The sequence below is a fragment of the Crinia signifera genome, chromosome 2 (assembly GCF_055691185.1).
Source record: "Crinia signifera chromosome 2, ASM5569118v1, whole genome shotgun sequence".
Classification (NCBI taxonomy): domain Eukaryota; kingdom Metazoa; phylum Chordata; class Amphibia; order Anura; family Myobatrachidae; genus Crinia; species Crinia signifera.
In genome coordinates, this window is record NC_139218.1 from 52,308,428 (window position 1) to 52,331,317 (window position 22,890).

General features: G+C 46.5%; 1 protein-coding gene across 2 annotated transcripts in view; it reads left to right on the forward strand.

Annotated features, from left to right (window-relative positions):
- Window positions 1-15,322, forward strand: part of MLXIPL (MLX interacting protein like) — a 120,547-nt gene extending 105,225 nt beyond the window's left edge. Inside the window, exons 14-17 of one of the 2 annotated variants that reach the window (XR_014470293.1) lie at window positions 223-350; window positions 4,312-4,435; window positions 10,035-10,159; window positions 13,042-13,181. Coding sequence is in view for 1 of the 2 variants with exons in the window: in XM_083172079.1 (XP_083028205.1) it covers window positions 223-350; window positions 4,312-4,435; window positions 10,030-10,159; window positions 13,042-13,163 (504 nt within the window). In the remaining variant the exon portion in view is untranslated. Of the gene's footprint in view, window positions 1-222; window positions 351-4,311; window positions 4,436-10,029; window positions 10,160-13,041 lie in introns of both variants that reach the window. The other variant, XM_083172079.1, reaches the window with a different exon arrangement.
- The last annotated feature ends 7,568 nt before the right edge of the window (window positions 15,323-22,890 follow it).

Consider the following 22,890-nt stretch of genomic DNA (forward strand, 5'->3'; position numbering starts at 1 on the left):
GGTCCTCTCTGCATGTTGCCACTGTGGCTAGTGGCATGCACTGGCTGCTTCTGTACAGGGAATTTGACAGTCCACTGTACAGAAGAGTCACTTTTTTGAGACCAATAGGGGAACAACATTGTTATTAGCAAAAAATGGATGAACAAAATGGTAGAATTAAAGAAAAGACTAAATTCCTAAGTAATAAAGTGATGACTAATGACACAACGCTGATCTCCTCAGCTCAGTAAGGCCACCACCTTGCAGAAGACAGCAGAATATATCTGTAAGCTGCAACAGGAAAGGGCCCAGCTGCAGGAAGAGTCGCAACACCTGCGCCGGCAGGTACAGGAGCTCAGCGACAGCATCAGGTAAGCAGCGCGCAATCACTTATTTACCATTCAATTCAATTACATAGATTGACAAACGTGAAACTGATTTTTTTTGTGCCTATTAATGAGAAACATTCAAATATAAAATCTAAATAATATGGTTTATTTCCATCTAATTTGGCATTTTTAATTTTTTTTATTGTATTTTAATGTTTGGTACTTGTGTAGTTTCACGGTGGCACTTCCCAGTAGATCGCATGAAAATCTTATGCAAATCGCATGTGACATTTGCATACGATTTGCGCTGCGATGTTATTTAGCACACCCCCACTATCCACGTCAGCCCGAAGCTTGGCGAGCCCTGCGAGAGGACACGGTGCTCGCCACACTTTATAAAGTCAGCTCCACGCTGACATGGATAGTGGGGGTATGAACAGGTCAGGAAGACGCGTACCGCGTCCCCTCGCGGGGCTCGCTGCGCTCGCCACACTTCGGGGTGACGTGGTTAGTGGGGGTTGGCTAAATAGCATCGCGTATCGAATCAGATGCAAATGGCATGCGGGATTTGCATGCAATGCGATCCGCAGGGAAGCGCCTCCGTGAAACTAAACAAGTACCTAATGTTCTAGATCACCTGCTTTTCTCACTCTATCTATAGCACCATATAACTAATCACTAAGCTAAAACTAATTAGCTTTTTTGGATTTCAGTTTCATTTGCCCAGTCTTACCCATCCTTCCAGATAAATGCAAGGGTGATAAAGAGTGATAAACGTCCAGCCAATCACCTGCTAACTGCCATGTTACAGGATGTGTTTGAAAAAAGTCAGTAAGGAGCTGATTGGCTGGACATTTATCTCTCTATCACCCTTTCATTTATCTCTTGTTAAGGCTTAATACATCTGCCCCAGAATTACAATAGTCTCCTTACTGGTTTTCACTAACCAGACTTTTCATCCTTACAATCTATTCTGAGTGCCATGACTAGACTGATCTTGCGCACCAATACCCTGAGACAGACACCCACTGAGTCCCACTGATGATGAGATCCCCTCTCCCCTACCATCCGTTTGTCTGTCTATGACCCACATTGTCTGACTATGTCCACCCCTTGTCCCTCTATCCATCTATGCCCTAATATGGTGCTCTGTCCGTCTATGCCCCCTCCCATCTGTCTGTCCATCTATGCCCCCCAGTCCCCGCCATCCTGTGCTATAGTCAGGTAGTGTCCCTCCTGCTCGCTCCTCCCCCTCTTTCTCTTTTATTACTCTCTCTTTCTCTCTCTGTCACTGACACTGTCTCTTTTGTCTCTGCCTCTGATACTGTCTCTACCCCTGACATTGTCCTTTCTCCCTAACACTCTCTTTTTTCCTCCTCTCTCTCTCCCAGACGTTGTCTCTCCCTCCCTGAACTCTCTCTCTCCTGATACTATCTCTCTTACTGGTTCTCCCTGACACTGTCCTCTTTCCCTCTCTCTGTCACTGCTACTCTATCCCTGACACTATCTCTCTCTACTTCTCTCTCCCACTTACTTGGTCTATCTCCCCAACACTCATTCTCTTACTGCCACTCTCCCTGACTCTCATTCCCCCCCCCCCCCCTCTCTCTCTCTCTCATTGACATCCTCTCTCTACTTTTACACCATCATACTTACAAATCCAGGCTCCAGCAGTGACTCTGTCCCCTGCAGCACTGACTGGGGGTGAGCCGGCTTCCTCCGTTGTATGGACAGCAAGGAATCGCGCTGTCAGAGTGCTATAGAAGCACTCAGCCCTGATTGGCTGTTGGCGTCTCCATGGTTATGCTCAGGAGGGGGACCCCGCTTAATTTTCTTTTTTAATTTTAACTTTTACACATTTTTTAAGACAGAACCATGCACAGATCTCAGTGATCTGTGCATGGTTCTGACAATTTCACCAATAAGAACCTGGTCTATTTTGTTTTGTGCTTTTTGGTGTTTACCAAAAATCGCACCCATTAAATTTGCGGGTTGTATACTTTTATAATGGGAAAACATCTGGATGCGATTGAAGTGTGGGGAAAAATCGACAGGTCAGAATGTCCGATTTTTGCGGCAAAAAGTGTGATTTTTTTTTAACCCCTTCCCGACATTGCCTTTTATGGTAATTTTTTTTTTTTTTTTCCTCCTTGCGTTCAAATAAGCGTAAATTTTTTAATTTTCCGGCTATATAGATATATAGACACATGAGGGCTTTTTTTTTGCGGGACAAGTTGTACTTTTTAATGGTACCATTTACTATACCGTATAATATTCTGGGGAATCAGGAAATAATTCAATGTGGGGTAAAAAGAAAAAAAAACGCAATTCCACAATTTTGCGCTGGTTACGGTTTTTTTGGAGTTCATAGTTCGTTTAAAATGATGGGTTATCTTTATTCTATGGGTCGTTACGATTCCGGTGATACCAAACTTATATAGTTTTCGTTACATTTTACCACTAAAAAAAAAAATAGAAAATGTTACGGTTTTTCGAATTTGCGTCGCGTCGCCATGTTCTGCGGCTTATAACTTTTTTATTTTTCCACCTACGGACCTGGGTGAGGGCTCATTTTTTGCGGGCTGAAGTGTACTTTTTATTAATACCATTATGGGATATGGGCGACTTTCTGATCTCTTTTAGCTATTTTTTTTTGGGTAGGCGATGCGACCAAAAAACGTAGTTTTGGCGTTGGGGATTATTTTCCGTTTACGCCTTTAACCGTGCGGGATAACTAATGTTATATTTTAATAGATCGGACTTTTAGGAACGCGGCGATACCAAATATGTTTATTTTTTTTATTTTTTATTTATTTTTATTTGGGAAATGGGGAAAGGGGGGTGATTTGAACTTTTAATATTTTTTTATTTTTTTTTTATTTTTAAACTTTATTTTTTTTTTTTTTTTACTTTTACTACAAGGCCCTCTAGTGTACTTGACCACTAGGGGGCGCGATCGCCTGTACTAGGTTCAGCCATAGAGCTCTATGGCTGAACGTAGTGATTTTATGCACTTCCTATTACATCCTGCCTCAGGCAGGATATGATAGGTATGCAGACACGGCCAGCACAGGGGTCTACATTAGACCCCTGGCTACCATGGCAACCGATCGGCACCCTCCGATCTCGCTGCGGGGGGCCCCGATCGGCGCCGGAGGGGGGCGCCCCCCCTCCGATCAGCTATTTAAGCACTGCGGTCGCTTTGCCCGCGGTGCTTAAAGGGTTAAACGGCCACGATCGGCGAACTCGCCGCTCGTGGCCGTGAGAGCAGGGACCTGGCTGTAATATACAGCCATTACCTGCTCTCTTTCAAGCCAGCTCACTCCGTGAGCTGGCTTGATTCCCCCGCAACCGACATATGACGTATATATACGTCATATGTCGGGAAGGGGTTAAAGAGCAATTTGCATCCTATTAAATGTGTGATTTTTGGAAATTTGTGAATTCAGATGGATTTTGCAAAAAAAAATCACAAAAGTCTAAGGGGGATATTCAATCGCCGTCGAGCATCTCCCGTGGGGGAGATGCTCGACGTGCCCTATTCAATGCTGTCTTCCCCGACAGCATTGAACAGGGTTTCCTGGCAGAACGAGCCCGACATCTCTAGCTGTCGGGCTCGTTCTGCCGAGAACAGCCGGGAAGTGACGAGCTGCCGGCTGCATCTCGTCACTTCCCGGCCGCAACTCGCGGCCACGCCCCCTTCTCGTCCCGCTGCAGGCGGGACATTGAATCCCGCCTGCATGTTCTCGGTCGAGCTGACCGAGAACGGGACTGGGTCACGGCAGGCGAGCAAGCTCGTCTGCCGTGACCCGAAGATTGAATACCCCCCTTAAAATCGCACTCATCAATTTCATTCAAATTTGATGTTCTAGAAAGAAACCTGACTAGAACCCAGAATTATGTAATGACTGATAGGTAACAGTAGGCGTAATGTGCTGTGAGCGATCATCGGATGTATTATACTGTGTACCAACCTGAGTTATTCTGTGTCTTTTCCCCACAGCCTGTGTCAGCAGCAGCTTCCAGCTTCCGGGGTCCCCATCACCCACCAGCGCTTCCAGCACATGCAGCAAATGTTCCAGAGCTATGTACAGGGCAGAACGCTGCAGAACTGGAAGTTTTGGCTCGTATCCTTACATGGCTTTCTGATAACAAGGAAGACTGCTCACTGATCTGCTGGGGTCTAGAACACAGGATCTCAAACTTTATCCTCAGGACCCCACACAGTGCATGTTTTGCAGGTCTCTTTACAGAATCGCAAGTGAAGTAATTCATTCCAATGGGAATTCAATGGGTCAGTGAGTAATGAGGGTCCCTCACCTGTGCACCTGCTGGGTGACCCAGAAAATGTAAACTGCTTGGGGTCCAGAGGACCGATTTTGAGAACCACTGCTTTAGGGGATGTATACTAAGGGCGGGATGTAGTAAGGGGAAAATGCATTAAAACTCCTGTTTTCGGTACTAAGATCAGTCCGCCCCTACTTCGCAAGGCAGGGTATTGCCACCTTGGAGTGGCGGTACCCTATAGAAGACTTTGGGCTTCTATCGCCGCTCGCCGCAGACTACTACCCCCCTCCCCATTCTCCGTGAAACTTTACTCCTCCTCCCCCAGCAGCATGTAACAGCCAGATGTCCTTCCGGCTGCAGAGGGGAGGAGGAGACGCCAGGGACCATCGCAGAGCCCAGGAGCTGACGGAGACACCCCCCTACTGCACACCACAGGTATCACGGAGGGCCGCTATCCGCATATGTTAGTACATATGCTATCATCGTGGTGGGGGCATGGTGAGGGGCGGCAATGTATGTTAATACATCCCACCCTAAAACCTGACCATTGTCCTGTATCTAGCATAGCACATACAACACTATTTGCTAGTAATAAACTGAACTTTTGAACCAGAAGGATAAAATATAAAGCATTGCACACATGTTGATAAATGACACTGCTCTTTGGTAGAGTAAACACCTAAAATTAACTTTTATTTAGAAAAAAACAGGATGTGTGGTTGATCGCCCTCCAAAATCTCTCATCCCATTGGCTTGCTACAGTAGTTGCCACGCTAGGCTTGGTTTGGGGAACTGCAGAAGGTGTGTCGCTGAGGGAGCGGTAGCCAAACTAGGCTGAAAACTAGGTGACCGTATATAATGCTTTCTCATGGAGTGGTAAACTGAGGTATCCCAACGGAAGTACCACTTGTAAGAAGATGGAGGACACTAAATAAACTATTCAGTAGATTTAATGAAGATTTTGTGATACAGTTCATTCAAAGAATGCAATATGATATCAAGCATATATGATATACGGAATAAACATAGTCACTTGGTCCCAAACTGTGAATGACAGTATATAACTGAAGGCACGGAAGAAGACTTAAAGAACTGTAGAAGACTGTAGTTGAAGACGAAGACTTTGATGCTGAAGAAAGGAAGATTGTAGATATGAAGAAACGATAACTGTAACTTGGGGATAGTAGCAATAACAACTGCGGCTTGAAGACTGTAGGAGAATACTGCGGCTTTAACTGTAGGTGTCCTTTTCCTCACTTACAGCGTCATATGCACCTCTCCCAACACTATGGACTCTATAGAAAAGGATGGCCATCCTCGTTTGCATTTTAGACCATAAGAACAACGTAGCAGTCCTCTATTTCCAGTTACCAAATCTAGCACCTCATCTAACAAGCTTGCCCTGGCTAAATCGGGGAAGCAGTCCTCTACCCCATAGACATTTGGTTTTGTCAGGGGCATGGTTTATTGTGAACATAGGACAGATCACTTCCAGTAGGAAGTCACTTCCAGTCACAGTGGGACAGATGTATTAAGCCTTAGCAAGAGATAAATTCAAGGGTGATAAAGAGAGATAAACTTTTAGCCAATCAGCTCCTTACTGACTTTTTTCAAACACAGCCTGTAACATGGCAGTTAGCAGGTGATTGGCTGGACGTTTATCTCTCTTTATCACCCTTGCATTTATCTCACAGCTGTTCCATAGAAGGCTATAGTGTCTACAGTATTTCCAAATTTATCATCTTATCTTTTCAGAGCATGACGCCTGATCACTAATACAATCTTATTAGTTAACCATTTTAGCCTGTCAGCTTGGCTTCAAATCCGCCCTTTGTTTGAGAGTGGCCCTTTGGATCCTTCATAAGTAACATCCGCTTGTCTTTAAGACACTGTGAATGTGTTGTGGCTATGATTCAGTCATTTACTGGAAACAGTCCTTAGTGCCATGTTGGCATGATATCACCATGCAGCAGTTACAGATTGGTCAGATGCACATTCATACTGCAGATTTCATGTTCATCACGTGTCCGTTCAGATGAGGTGACTGTGGAGATCATTGGTGTACGGGGAATTAGGGATGGCCATAGGTGGTTGGCTCCAGGGGTCATTTGTTTTGCCATAAATGGTGGGGAACCTGTGGTTCTTCACCAGGGGTAGCCAACTCCAGTCCTCGAAAGCTACCAACAGTTCATGTTTTCCCACAGCATCACAAGTTTAGTAATTATCTCTACCGGTGGATCTTTTGTAATTTGGCAGTGAGAGTGCACCTGTGCACCTGCTATGTGGTCTGGAAAACATGAACTGTTGGTTGCTCTCGAGGACTGGAGTTGGCTACCCCTGTTCTACACCTTTCGATCGCTGTCAGGTTACTTGTTTTAGGTTTTCTCTGCACCTGGCAGCCTATCAAGTCCTGCCCTTCCCTGATTGGCCCGCCACCTGTCATTGCACCAAGCAGGGATGGCCATTGAAGGGTGCAAATCATCAATGGTTCCCCACCAGTGGTTTCATGGCATTGATGTTTACCATCGATGGTTAAACCAACAATGAGCAACCTTATGAGGAACTTATTTTCACCCTGTGAAAAGGCACATTATCTTAAAACAGCCATTAGAAAGTTAGTAGACTGCATACAAAATGGGATGCGCATATTCAACAACAATACTCAGGTGACATGTAAACAATACTCAATAAATACTATACTACATAAACAGTGCTAAATTAATACTATACTGTAAAGGTTCTCAAACTCGGTCCTCATAACCCCACACAGTGCAGGTCTCCTCACAGAATCACAAGTGAAATAATTAGCTCCACCTGTGGACCTTTTAAAATGTGTCAATGAGTAATGAATGCACCTGTGCACCTGCCGGGTCACCTGGAAAATATGAACTGTGTGGGGTCCCAAGGACCGAGTTTGAGAACCCCTGCTATACTGTATCTATTAGCTGTGGTCAATTACAGCAGCTAATGGATCTCACAAGGGCTATCCAATTAGCCCCGTAAGCCGGCACATATCAGGGAATCTGTTTTGCATTATCCCCATTAAGCAGCATCAGGAGACTCATTTTATGACACATGGGTCCAGGAACTAATCCCGAATCCCATGTGTTAACGACCGATAATGGGTCATTTACCGAACAGTAAGAACGGGCTGTCATTGGATAGCCCAATAGTACTATTCGGCTAAAAAGGTACTGTAATAGGATACTTCCCTTAGGGACAATGCTTTTGTACCAACAACACATTCTACACCCCAGTAGCAGCCATAACTGATGCCAAGGCAGTAGGGGCTGTTTATGCCAAATTCTGATCCTACCAGTTGCATATCGTAGCAGAAATTGAGATGTGTTAACCATGGGGTGGTTTTTCCTGGCTTCCACTGTCCAGTTTTATTGAGCCTGCTTTCAAAGTTAACATTAGTGGAACACATGATTTTCGGTACTTGTGTATTATCTGGGCGCCCGATGTTGAAATTGTATGCCACTACCTTAAGCATGCGATGCGACGCGATTTGACGCGATTTCCCTTGAAATTCCCTTGAAGAGAAAATCGCGTCGCATCGTATGCTATTATATGGTATACAATGCGACGCGGCGTGATTTTGGCTAAATGCCCACCAATTTTTATATGTACAGACACCCAGATGCCTGTTTCATATGTGAAATGGCCCCCCAGACCCCATTTTTAATTGTATACCCACCCTGATGGCTAAATGCCCCCCATTGTTAACGCCACCCCACTATCAACGCCAACCCGAAGCATGGTGAGTGCAGCGAGCCCGCGAGGGGCGGTGGTACACGACGTCCTCCGACCTTTTCATACCCCCACTATCCACGTCGGCGTGGAGTTGATTTTATATAGTGTGGCGAGCGCAGCGAGCCACCTAGCCCCGCGAGGGGACGCGTATTACTTCACATGTAATTCGCGTCCCCTTGCGGGGCTCACTGTGCTCGCCACGCTTCGGCCTCGGTGGCTCGCTGCGCTCGCCACACTATATAAAATCAACTCCGCGCCGACGTGGATAGTGGGGGTATGAAAAGGTCGAAGGACGCGTACCGCCACCCCTCGCGGGCTCGCTGCGCTCGCCACGCTTCGGGTTGGCGTTGATAGTGGGGTGGCGTTAACAATGGGTGAAAACAGGCATCTGGGTGCCTGTACATATAAAAATCGCGTCAAATCGCATTGCATGCAATATGATTGTATGCGATGCGATACAACACGATTTTAAGGTGCGATGAAAAAATCGGGCACTCAGATAATACACAAGTACCTGATTTTCTTCTGTTGTAGCCTATCTGCTTTAAAGTCAAACATTCTGTGCATTCAGAGGCTCTCTTCTTCTACTGTTATATATACCAGGAATACCTTCCTGTCAACTTGCACCAGTCTGGTCATTCTCCTCTGACCTCTATCATTACCAGCAGGGGTTCCCAATCTTTTTTGAATTACGGCACCCTAGAGTATCAGAATTTTTTCACGGCACCCCTAGGCCAATTTTTTTTAAATTCGACTGGGTTTATATGCGATTCTTAGGTCAGTTATGTGGTAAAGGGCAGGATTTGCTTCTGTTTGTACACATTTTATGATTGGCAGCCACCAGCACCGGTTTTGCTCATAAATAGTTCACTATTAATAATTTGAGTTGATCCTGGACCACCAACCCAGGGCACCCCTGCATGTGTCCTGAGGCACCCCAGGGAGCCACGGCACACAGTTTGGGAACCACTGATTACCAGGGTGTTTTCGCTCCCAGAACTGCCACCTGCTGGATGTTTTCTGTTTTGCACCCCATTCTCTGTAAAGGAGGTCATAAGATGCAGACACACTAGTGCGATTTGGGTCCATGTCATTCGATTCCTACGCATCAGGCCTAGAAATCCAATGAAAAGTGTCAAATCGCATGTGTTTTGCCTCCAATCCGATACTATGCGCATCGGATTGGAGCCGGTAATGGTAGGGGTTGCCATAACGATTTTGTGGTCCGGCAGCCCTGGCTGGGAATGCATACATATGCAAAAGGACTGTATATGGTGTATATGCAATGGGATCTTGCTGCCGTTCAAGGGCTGCTGGGTAGCTCTCCCCTCAGAGAAGTTGCATAAGTGTATGGGGGAGTTAACTCTACAGACTTCTGTGCATGGCAATCCCAGGAGATCAATGGCTTCTGAGATCCTCCATTCACGTCGCCTGGTAGCAACAGTCATTTCATGATCAAAATTCATTTCAGGCTACATTTCCCTCCCATTCTGATGTTTGTGTTACATTTATATGTTTGTGCAACTACATTGTTAGATGTTAGGCATTTATGAATAATGCAGCGTGAAGGAGCAGTCTCTCTCTCTTGATAATTTTCTGTCTGGTTTTGCTCAGTGTATGATTTTATACCTTAAAAAAAAAAAATTATTTATAGGGTTGTTTCCTTAACCGACCATAGTTCAGCCTCCTTATCCGTCCTCTATTTGAATCATTCAACCGTATGGTGTCGACAGCAAGCATGACCGACCTGAGGCAGACATCTTTGGAGTGGCTGGACCAGCACTGCTCCCTCCCTGCACTGAGACCCAGTATGTATGGGAAGCAGCAATGTATCGTATATCAAGGAAATATTGTATAACGTTCTTTGTGACGGATGTACATGGGAGGAGACACCAGTCAATGTGGTGGCTGTATAGAGAAGCTGTACATATGGACATAACAGTTACTAATAAAATCAGTGGTTCCCAAGCGTACGTGGTGCCCTAAACACCCTAATACAGACATGTCCAAACTATGGCTCTCCAGCTGTTGTGAAACTACACGTCCCAGCATGCCTTGCCACAGTTTTGCTATTAGGGAATGCTAAAACTGTGGCAAGGCATGCTGGGATGTGTAGTTTCACAACAGCTGGAGGGCCATAGTTTGGACATGCCTGCCCTAACAGTTTAAGTGCCAGATGTATCAAGTTTCAAATGGTGAGTGATAAACAGCCAGCCAATCAGATCCTACCTGTCATTTTTCAAACCCAGCCTGTCACATGACAGGTAGGAGCTGATTGGCTGCTTGTTTTTCACTCTCCATTTTATCACTTTTTGAAGTTTGATACATCTGGCCCTAAGTGTTAAGGATATACTTGCTTAGGCACATGAGACTTAATTAGTAACTCACTTTATACAATCTGTGTACAAGTGGGGGGTATTCACAAAACCTGTTGGGGTGCCTTGAGGACCATGTTTGGGAACATGCGGTAATATATAATACTACAACTTGTTTTATTGAAAACTGGAATTTGTTCATCTTTGTGTGAAGCACCATATGACTTCCAGTACGGTGGCCATACAAAATACAACATTATACTGTAGAAATACAACATTCCCCCCCCCCCCCCCCCCCTCCCTCCAGGAACTGAAGGCATTTAATCCCAACTATATTCAGGGTCTGCTACCGATATGGACGCAGTTCACATGCAATGCTAACACGGCAGGAGGCGTATGAGCGGAAACCACGCCTCCTGCCACCATCACACATCAGAGTGTTGCATCCTAAGATGCACCATCGGCTCATCTGTGAGACCATCGGCTCATCTGTGAGACCATCAGCCATGGGAGTAACCTCTGGGGTTACTCATATTGGCCCTCGCAGCTTCATAGCTGAGGCCAGGATACGGTTAATAGGTTGACCAGTATTAGTCGACATGCATTAGGTCGACACAATATGTCTACAGCAGGGGTCAGGGAACTTTCTTTTACCTTTTACCCCAAAATATATTTAGATACGCCGACGTTACCCCCTTGATTTGAAAGGAAGGAAATAATATATTATTAATTATTTGAATTCAAAATGTTATTGAATCTATTAGTCTATTAGTAGAAGTCACATAGATCTCTACCTCCTCCCTAGCCATAGTGTGCATTCCCAGTGTGTCTCTCCCACCTGGTCAAATGTGTCGGCCCATCAACGGGGGCAGCGGCTGAGCGGCACTGCCACCTGCACTACTCACCATGAGGTGGGTCAAGTAGTGTACACAGTCCGCGACCTCCGACCTCCTTCATGCGCATCAGTCTGCCCCAGCGCCCAGAAAGAGATGTGATGTGGCGCCATTGTGCCGCTCATCAGACTCCTCCTCTGCAGCCGCATAACTACAGAGGTGGCCACACAGATCCTCCCGACCCGGCCGGAACATAAGTAAAGGGTGCGCATGTCAATCCGGTCGGAGCAATAAATAGAAAGGAGTCCCTGGGTTTTAAAAACGGGTAAAATACACTCTATCTGAACTGGAGGAGACACTCTGCCGCTCCTGGTTTGCGTGACACCTGGCGCCCCCCCTTCCTTAATTACAACCCTGTGGCTTGGCAAAGACACCTTCCATTACCCCCAGGAATTTCATTTTTACCCCATTTGGGGTCATTTACCCCTGTTCCCTGACCCCCGGTCTACATGGAAAAGGTCATTTCAAATTTTTTATAAAAAAAAAGGTGATTTTACATACTTTACTATCTAAGTGGGCATAGAGTGAGATTATATAATAGTGTGCCTGAAGCATATTGACTTATATAGACATAGACACCAAAAATACATAAACTCATGTCAACCTTTTTTCATGTCAACTTTTTGCATGTCGACCCATTGTTTTTGTCGGCCATTTGAACATGTCAACCTAATGCATTTCAAACTTTTCCATGTGTTGATATTTTGCCTATCAGCTATTGACTGTCAACCTAATTACTTTCGACCCTATGATCCATACCCCCGAGGCTAAGAAGTTTGAGGGAGAGATGTGCCAGTTTTGGGGACTGTTGCCCAGCTTCGTCCACTCCCCACCCTCAAATGCCCACAGTCTGTCAATGCGACTGCTTGCGACGACACAAGACTCCCATCATCGGAGATGTTTGCAAATGATCAAGTTTGTGTACATCTCCAAATTAGAGGCCTGATTCAGACCTGATCTCTCATCTGCAAAGTTGCAGATGACTGCGCGTAGATAGCCGCCTCCCAGACAGAAAGAAAACCTGCCCTATGCAAATCTTAGAGTGTATTGCGAAAACATCGCTATCCGCTGTCCTGTCGCACATAAATACGCAATTCACAAACCATCTAATGATTTTTTTGCAGTGTCACCCTTCCTCAACTCTAACGTCACAGACCTTCCCTTAAAACCCCTTGGCACGGCTGCGTTTTTTCTGACACTCCCAGAAGACGTCAGGTTACCACCGCCAAACACAGACTTCCTGTCACTCAAATTGCGAGGGGATTGTAATGAGATAATTTAGCTATTTTTGACGCTTGTATTTGTGTGCTACGATCCATTTCCATGACTGATATGAGGCGCAGTCTAATGGCCATGAGGGGAAACCGTGGTCTATCAGCTGACAGGAAATTAGAAGAGAATAATGAACATTACACTTGTTACCTTATCTACTGGGCCACCCTTGTATAACATATAGTATTGACTTTCTGTTTTCTCATTCAGCTGTGTTGAGTTCATTGTGTCAGCTCAGCACCTCAACGTCCATTCTCACCGACCCGTCCCTGATGCCGGAGCAGGCCATGCAGGCAGTTACACGAGGAGAGAGCGGGGATGGCTTCTACTAGAACAGCCAGCAAACGCCAGGATTCTTCACCGGAACCTGCTGAATGTATACAAGTTGAGACTTATTACCGAGGTTTTAAAGGACCAGTAAACCAAAAATACAAGTTGCCGTACATAAGTTTTGCTTAAACCATGCACAAATGTGTCTGGGGGGGTCCTACAATGAGTAAGCTAATGTTATTCCAGGACACTCCTTCCCCCCTTGCTCTCTTATGCTGGCGATACATTAGGACAATTTCGTTCCAACCAGCCAACTAGTTGTGTGAAAACAAATGATAATCATCTGTTTGCTCCCAAAACTTGTTGGGAATATCAGAGTTGTGTGATTTTACCCAACTGATTCCTCTGAGCTGTCCCCCCAACTGAATTCTAAGTAAGCGGACCAGTGTCTGCCTACGTTTGACACGCTGTGACAGCAGGACTTCTGAATTACCCCCGCTGCCCCAAGTCCAGGAGCCAGAACACCCCTGCAGCTGCAAGGTCCAGGCATCATCCCCTGCCGTCCAGGGGCCAGCTTCCCACTGGTGCCAATGCTCCCCCGGCATTCGCAATCAGCACTCCCCGGTACCCATGATTGCGCCCCCCGCTGGCACTCACGATTATTAAATACGGCCCCCCAGGGATTACTGCTTACCCACACCTGCCATCTGTGATTACCACATGCGACTGAAGGAGGCTGTCAAAAAGTATGATCCCCGCTATGGCCCTGATTCTGGTTGTCTCGCTAAGCAGCGGTAGTTCTCTGCCTAGCAAGCCTTGTCATGCCGCCCACTGGGCGTGCGAATGCCCAACCCCCGCCGTCCAGCGAATATACGCACCGCACTGTGAATGGACGATTTGCATATACATCCATTCGCAGGCTAGTGCGCAGGCCCAAAATATTTTGATGGTCCCCGACCATCAAATGATTTCTACAGTACTCGCAAATCTAAGTCGGTCTCTGCTGACCCAGACTTTCCACGTCCTGCTCTGAGAACCGGTGATGTCAGCCGCCCGCCCCCCGGAAGTCAGGTGCCTGCAAAAGCAATCCCACTACCTGCAACTGCTCCCTCAGAAAAAAACGTCCATGCAGTCTGCATCTGCTGCCAGGGGCGGATTTCTGGGTCAGGCCGCCCCTAGGCACAAATTTCTGATCGCGCCCCCCCCCCCCCCCTCCCTACACTAGGTAAGTGTGCTACGTGGCATCCCGCTGTGCACTAGCTTACCGTTTTCCGTGTGTAACCGCTGGTGGTGTAGCGGTACTCTAGTACACGGGGACACGCACTGTACTTCCGGGTTCAGCAGTGCTCCCCTGTACTGTCATCAGAAAGAGCCGGCCAGGGTTGTGCCTGCTGTGGATGCAGTTTGCGTTACACGGCGCACCGTACACAGGCACAGTGCACCCGTCCCTGGCTGGCTCCAGGTGGCTGCGTGCACACACAGCGCGCTTTTGTCCATTTCACCATGCTGGGTGCCTGCCAGACTACCAGTGTGGGCCTGTTAACCATGTTTTAGCTGCCCTTAATAGGTGCCGCCCCTAGGCCCGTGCCTCACGGGCCTAGTGGCAAATCCGGCCCTGTCTGCTGCCCCCTAGCACTCAGAGACAGCAACCCTGCTTCCTCCTGTTTTTTATCACCAGCCAATCCGCTCCTACCTGTGAAGTTACAGGCTTGGTTTGAAAAATGACAGGTAGGAGCTGATTGGCCGGTGATAAAAACCAGACAGTTTATCACTTCACCAAGCTTAATAAATCCACCCCTCAGTGTTGTCAGTGTGTCAGCATCTGTGTGCCAGCATTTGCCACCCTTTGCACGGCTGGTAACACAAAAATAGCTTATACTCCACTACACATCAAACAAAAATCACTTCAAGTTCTGTTAAAGTATGGTCCTTCTGCCATATTATATTTGTGAATGGTATAAGAAGTCATTTATGTACGACAAGCAGTATTTTTTATCTTGTGGGTCTCTACTAGAAATCTCTGGGATATTTTTGATAATTATCACAAAGTGCCTGAAATCCCAAAATTGGATTGTGAGCTCAATGAGCCAGTGTTCAGTGTTTCGCTCCCTACTTTATATACCCAGTGTTAAAAACTTTTCCATGTTTTCTGTACAAAATATGACCATGTTTATGTGGAATTCAGTGTTCTTTGTAAAACTCACTAAAAGTTTGCAATGTATTATGTGGTTTTTGTTGTCTTGTATTTTCGCCAGATAATAACAGTTAATACAGTATGTCTGCTTTCATCTATTTCTCTTTGGGAGACGGGCAGAGGGTAGGTTTGGGGGGTATGTGTGTGGCGCATGGTTGCACCATTTGCGTCATCACTGCACACTATAAATATACACGGAATAAACAAAATGCAGAGAAAATTCAAAATAATGAATATAATAAAACTATTAATTATTATCTAACAAAGAGCATTGTGTTACTATTATATTGATGACCATTCTTTAATAATATTGGCAGTGTTTTATGACAAATGATTTTTGTTTGCTGGGAATTGGTGTAAACAAAAGGCCCCCATACACTAGCCGATTTTGGTCAGATTTCGGCCAGATCAGTCGGATCTGGGCAAAATCGGACCAAAATCGGCTAGTTTTGATGTCCCCTCAGATCCGATGCGCGGTCCCGTGCGCATCGCATCTGCGTCGGGTGGTCGGACCTGCTGCACGTCCGACCACCCGACTTGGGACCTAGTGGGGCGGCGGTGGAGGGAGCGGGGGACGCTGGGGTGACACAGGCGGCATAGAGCCGGGACACTGGGGTGACACAGCGGGACGCTGGGGTGACACAGCGGGACGCTGCGAGACGCTGGGGTGACACAGGCGGCATAGAGCCGGGCAGGGGGAGCCGGGAGCTGTCAGCACTGAATAAAAAAAAAGCCCATACAATGAATGGGCGGCCTGTGATTGGATGAGCGCTCTCTCAGCAATTGGCTGAGAGTGCGCTCAGCCAATCACAGGCCGCCCATTCATTGTATAGGCTTTTTTTTTCTAGCACTGACAGCTCCCGCCGGCTCTATGCCGTCTGTGTCCCCCGCAGCAACCCCAGCAGCGGGGGACACAGACGCTGTCCCCCGCAGCATCCCCAGCAGCGGGGGACACAGACGTGTCCCCAGCCCCCCTGCTCCCACCTCTGTAGCCCCCCCCCCTTCCTGCTCCCCGGGTTTTTTACATGTGATAAATCGAGACGATTTATCACATGTAAAAAATGGCACATCAAGTGCCAATCTAATCAAGCTCCCCCGGGGAGCAGCCGGGGAAGCTCAGGGGGAAGTCGGGGGCGACTTGTCCTAAGGACAAGTCGCCCTAGTGTATGGGGGCCTTAAGAAAGGGTCTGATTTGGAGGAGTATGGAGTAGTAGGGTCGTCACTTTTGCAGGATATTCCAAAGCACTTTATAGAGGATATTTCATTATTCACATCCGGAATCTCAGAGGAAACCCACACAAACGTATGGAGAATATACAAACGCCACACAGTTGGAGCTATTGGAAGTCAGTAATGCTAACCATTGGACACAAGTAGACTTTAAACTGTGTCCATGTCGACTGTGTTGGCATTCAGGTAAAATAAAAGTGAAAAACCCCATGTCGACCTTTTGACTGTCGACCTAGACACTGTCGAACTAATGACCTGTCCAACTAACGACCTGTCCAACTAATGACCTTTCGACCTAGAACCATGTCGACCTTTTCCCATGTCGACCTAGACCAATGTCGACATTTCCCATGTCGACCTAATGGTGTCGACCTAATGAATGTCGACCATCATGCTGTAGACCAAATGACAGCATCCCGTGCTGCCAATGTGCACCATATCACAACTAACATGTCATGCCAAGCTGGTTCCACAAACATGATTATGAGTTCTGTGTACTCCAATGTCCAGTTAACGGTTCTCAATCCAGCAGTCACCTTTGGCATATAGTGGAGCTGGAGATATACAGCATTAATGTGCAGCTTGGAACTCTGCAGCAGCAGCAGCCGGAGCACTATCCTGTCACCATGCACCAGAACCTCTATGGGATGTTTCCAAGGTTATGGTATAGAAGATCTGCGATGTCTAGATCGACAATATTAAATGCTTCAAAATAGACGGCAGCGTCTAGGTCAACATTAACAGAAAATCGACACAATAAAAAGGTTGACATGAACGTGGTGCGCAGTAAATAGGTTTTTACATTTTTGAGGGTGTACCGCCTCTCCTCCCATGGCACGCAGCACTCACCATGCTTTGGGTGCGGGGCCTCGCTATGCTTGGTTTATTCTCCCTCTATATCCACTGGGATGGTAAAGTATGAACAAGTCGGTTTAAAAAAAATAAATACTGATAAACTTGTGTCAACCTTGTCAGTGTGGCTTATGTTCATGTCGGTATCTGGACTATTTGTCTACAACAAGAAGATAGACAGCCATTAGGTCGACACCATTAGTTCGACAACTCAATAGGTCGACATGCTTTTAGGTCGACATGCCATTAGGTCGACATGCCATTAGGTCGACAGTGTCTAGGTCGACAGTCAAAAGGTCGACATGGTTTTTTCACTGTTTTTTGAGCCGACATGTGCCGACAGGCGGTATTTCATGCCCTACCATCCACTAGGGCGTGGATTTAGATTATTAAAGTGTGCCGAGCGCAGCGAGGCACCATGCCCGAAGCATCGCGAGCAATGCGAGGGGCTGCGGTTCATTTCAAACTGTGTCCATGTCGACTGTGTCGACATTTGGGTAAAAAAAGTGGGGGAAACATGTCGACCTTTTTACTGTCGACCTAGACACTGTCGACCTAATGGCAGTGTCGACCTAATGACATGTCGACCTAATGGTATGTCGACCTAAAAGCATGTCGACCTATTGAGTTGTCGAACTAATGGTGTCGACCTAATGGCTGTCTATCTTCTTGTGTAGACAAATGGTCCCGCATCCGTTCATGTCGACCTTCTACTTTTGTCCACCTTCTATCAATGTCGATCTAGTGCAGGCATGGACAAACTGTCCCTCCAGCTGTTGTGAAACTACACATCTCAGCATGCCTTGCCATAGTTTAACATATCCTAATAGCAAAATTGTGGCAAGGCATGATGGGACTTGTCACAACAAAATTATATGAGAACATTTGCTAGGAGAGGGCATGCTCCATCTTATACCTCATTTACACCAGCGTAATTTACAGAGTTGGGCCTGGGAAATTATGAAAGGTTCCCGGGCCAAAATCCTGGCAAAAAATGACAGGATTTCAACCCTGCTATGGAGCAGGGTTGTTTACGTGTTTAACCCGGGGACCTGGCTGGTGTGAATGGGGTAGGGGATACTTACCCGGGTTGCTGGTCCTCGGTGTGCTGTCCGGCCGGGGATCCACACAGGCGGCAGGTGCAAATGACGGGACAGGTGGCGGATGAAGATGACGCAGCTCTCCGGCGGCAGTGAGGGCACCGGAGAGCTGCATCATCTTCATCCGCCGGCTGTCCCGTCATTTTGCATCCTACAGTATTACCCAATAGTTGTAGTTGAAAGAGTGGACTATTCAATGCCCCATGGAAAATTTGTAAAATCTCCAGTTTTAGAACTGTGTCAAGTTACTACAGTCTAAGGACCTTATTCTAATTGGCGCGCTCCCCTGCGCGTTTGCACGGGGGTGTGATGCTTACTGCGTGCACGTAAGCATTTATGCGTATGTGCAGCTGCTTCATGTGAGCGAGCACGGCAAACTGCTTGTTAGCCATCCTGTTCGCACCAAGCAGTGCGGGTGTGGGGCGCCAGCGAGGGGTCGTGCGCGTAGGAACGTCCAATGCTGGCGGTTCCCATCTAATGCGCCCGTGATGGGGGGGGGGGGGGCGGTCAGTGGATGTCAGCTGCCCAGCCGCTTCCCACAAAGAACGCCTGCAGACTTAAGACACCAAAGATGTGTCTTAGGTCTGCAAGCACTGTAGAAATGATTCAATGGTCATCCGCACGTGTGCGGGGGAACTTGGCATGTGAGGGGGGCCAGCGTTCGTGCGGGCGGTGTTTAATCCACACGCAAAACTGCTAATTTTGCAGCTTTGCGTGTGGACCAGAATAAGGTACTAAGCCCGAACCTTTTTCCTACATTTAATCTGTTGATCCTTTTAATTCCCTCTATCCAAATCTCCTTCCAACACACATCAGGGCATCCATGGAATAGCCAAATGTGAGACTCCAGAGCTAAGCTATAATGAGGCATTAGAACAACAACAACAGAACAGAATGGCTTCTTAGACACATCGGTATCCTGTGCCTAGAAGAGAAATGGCATTTGTGGTCTTACCTTGTCAAATACTTTTTGTCACATCCACCATGGCGTTTACCCAAAACCCCTGTGCTGCACTCAGCCCTAGGCTCTCTAGCCGCACTCATAAAACCATGGTGCTCACCTCCGCTTGTGTCCCTGGCTCCGGTGGGGTACATGTGGCCGCATTGTCATCGCGTGGTGACACTGGTGCTGTGTGCTCCGCTGCTATGCAGGGTATGAGTGGCGTGCCGCCATGTATGTTTGTGCCTGGTTTGCACTCTGACTGAATGCCGGCGTTGTGCAGCTGCGTACATCCAGGCCGGCTGAAATCTGTCGCCCTCACTGGCGGGTGCCATCTTGTTGGTTGCCTCTGCCTCTCCTGTGCGGCTCCGCCTCCCCTGTCAGATTGCCTGACCAATCACCACGCAGTCCACCTGTTAAGTACTGACTGACCAGGCTAGTCAGGCAGTCAGTACAATGATGTCGATCCCTCAGCATCATTGCTCCCGTCTGGCTCTGTAGCTTTCCGCTACCTTCCTGTGCATCTCCACTGAAGATTCCCTGCTGGTCGTCTACTGCTCCAAGTGCCAAGGACTCATTACCGCCAAAGCGGACCTGCCAAGTTTAGCCCTTCCAAGGGGTCTCGCCTTGACTTCACTCCCGACGGTTACTTCCACGGTCACCTCTGTCTGCAGCCACGACCCTACTCAGCAGGGACAAGTCTTCTTCATTTATTTCTTTATCCTTATCCAATCATCCAATTCCTCATCCAATCATCCAATCCTCATTCAATCATCCAATTCGTTATCCAACCATCCAATACTCATCCAATCATCCAATTCTTCATCCAACCATCCAATTTTCATCCAATCCTCATTCAATCATCCAATTCGTTATCCAACCATCCAATCCTCATCCAATCATCCAATCTTCATCCAATCATCCGATCCTCATCCAATCATCCAATTCTTTATTCAATCATTCAATCCTCATCCAACCATCTAATCTTCATCCAATCTTCAATAAAATCATCCAATCTTCAACCAATTCTTCATTCTTCAAAACCGATTCTTCATTTACTACAATTCTTCAAACAATAGTGCAATATTCTTTCAAGACCAAGCATCAACATCTTCTACAATAATATAGTGGACTATTGACTTTTACTTTCATATCTGCCATATATATTTCATGCCATCAGTAGCATTGTCTTGCAATATCTTTATTAAATCTATTTCATTTTACATTACATGTTTCACTCCATGTGATATGTGATATCTCTTCTTACTGGCTCAGCCCTCAACTGGGCATCTCCCTTATGGGAAAAATCAGATCCTCTACTAGCAGATTATACCCGTTTATCGCTACTTTCAAAATCTTTGATGAACCAGGGCGTGTCAGTTCCACCGCTACAGAAATCCTCAGGCTGCGTCAAGGATCCAGGACAGTAGGTCAATACCTAATTCAGTTCAAAATCCTGGCAGCCGAGTTGGCGTGGAATGAGGAGGCCTTCTTAGCAGCATTTATGAATGGACTCTCAGATAAAATCAAAGATGAGCTTGCTGCTAGAGATCTACACCCCAAGCTAGAAGATATAATCTCATTATGCACAAAAGTCGATTTGAGGCTCAGAGAAAGGAATCAAGAGAGAAACCGGTCTGATCCTAAAACTATTTTTCTCCCTACTAAGCCATCCTCTTTATCAGCGGAAGAACCTATGCAGGTTAACCGTTCTAAACTGACTCCAGCTGAGCGTAAACGTTGCCAAGTTGAATGCCTTTGTCTGTATTGTGCTGATCCCCAGCACTCCGTCGATTCCTGTCCTAAGAAGCCGGGAAATGCCAGAACCTAACTGGTAAAGGAGAGGGCAGGTTTGGGGTTGTTATTACCTCTCTAAACAACAAAGATTGTATTCTTCAAGTTTCCTTGCAGGTTAAACATCAGCTCAGACAGTTGCCAGCTCTTCTCGATTCAGGAGCAGCAGAAAGCTTCATCACCACTGATGTTGTTAAGCGTTGGCATCTACCCACCACACCGCTTCATCACCCTGTATCCACTGCAGAGGATGGGAGTCGGATATTGGGAGAGACTGTCACACAAAAAACTCAACCTTTGACACTGCAAATTGGTTTACATACAGAAAAAATACAATTCTTTATTATCCCCAAATCCTCCTACCCAATTGTCCTGGGACTTCCCTGGTTACGTACCCATAACCCCAGTATCAATTGGGAAACTTCTTAAATTCAAACTTGGAGTACTAATTGTACAAAATCGTGTTTTAACTCTTTGGCACCAACCCGTCAAGTTTCTCTTCAAGTACCAGAAGGGTTACCTATTCAATACCAAGAGTTCTCTGATGTTTTTTTCTAAACAGGCCACGGATAAACTGCCTCCTCATCATTCATGGGACTGTTCTATCGAATTAGTACCAGGTAAAAAACCTCCACGAGGTCGTACTTACCCTTTGTCGGTACCTGAAACACAGGCCATGTCATAATACATTGAGGAAAACTTGGCCAAAGGTTTCATACGCCCCTCGTCATCTCCTGCAGGGGCAGGCTTCTTCTTCATAAAGAAAAAGGATGGAGGATTGCGTCCCTGTATTGACTATAGGAGGTTAAATGAGATCACTATCAAAAATCGATATCCACTACCACTCATCACGGAACTTTTTGACTGAATTAAAGGAGCCACCATCTTTTCTAAATTGGATCTTCGCGGTGCATATAATCTCATTCGTATCCGTGAAGGAGATGAGTGGAAAACCGCATTTAACACAAGAGATGGACATTATGAATATCTTGTCATGCCCTTTGGGTTAAGTAATGCTCCAGCAGTTTTTCAGTCTTATATGAACGAACTGTTTCGCGATCTGCTTTACAAGCATGTGGTGGTCTATCTCGACGATATATTCGTTTTCGACAATAGTTTACAAAAACATTGAGAGATTGTCAGGGAAGTGCTTTTCCGCCTCAGGAAAAATTTTCTCTACTGTAAGTTGGAGAAATGTACCTTTGAGTATCATCCATGCCTTTTTTAGGTTACATCGTATCTGGGTCCGGTCTGGAAATGGATCCAGCAAAAGTAGAGGCCATTCAGTCCTGGCCTCGTCCTCACACTCTCCGGGGTATTCAAAGATTCCTTGGTTTCGCAAATTACTACAGGAAATTCATTAAAGACTTTTCCACCATTGTTGCCCCAATAACGGCCCTCAATCGGAAAAAATCCCAAACCTGCTAAATGGGATACGGAAGCCGCTGATGCCTTTTTGCTGCTCAAAAAGAAATTCATCTCTGCTCCGGTGTTGACTCAACCAGACGTCTCCTTGCCTTTTACTCTCTAGGTTGATGCCTCTGCCATTGGTGTGGGTGCAGTCCTGTCCCAGGTGAGAGCTGATGGACAGTTGCATCCATGTGGTTTTTTCTCCAAAAACTTCTCCCCGGCTGAACAGAATTATGCTATAGGGGATCAAGAATTATTAGCGATTAAAA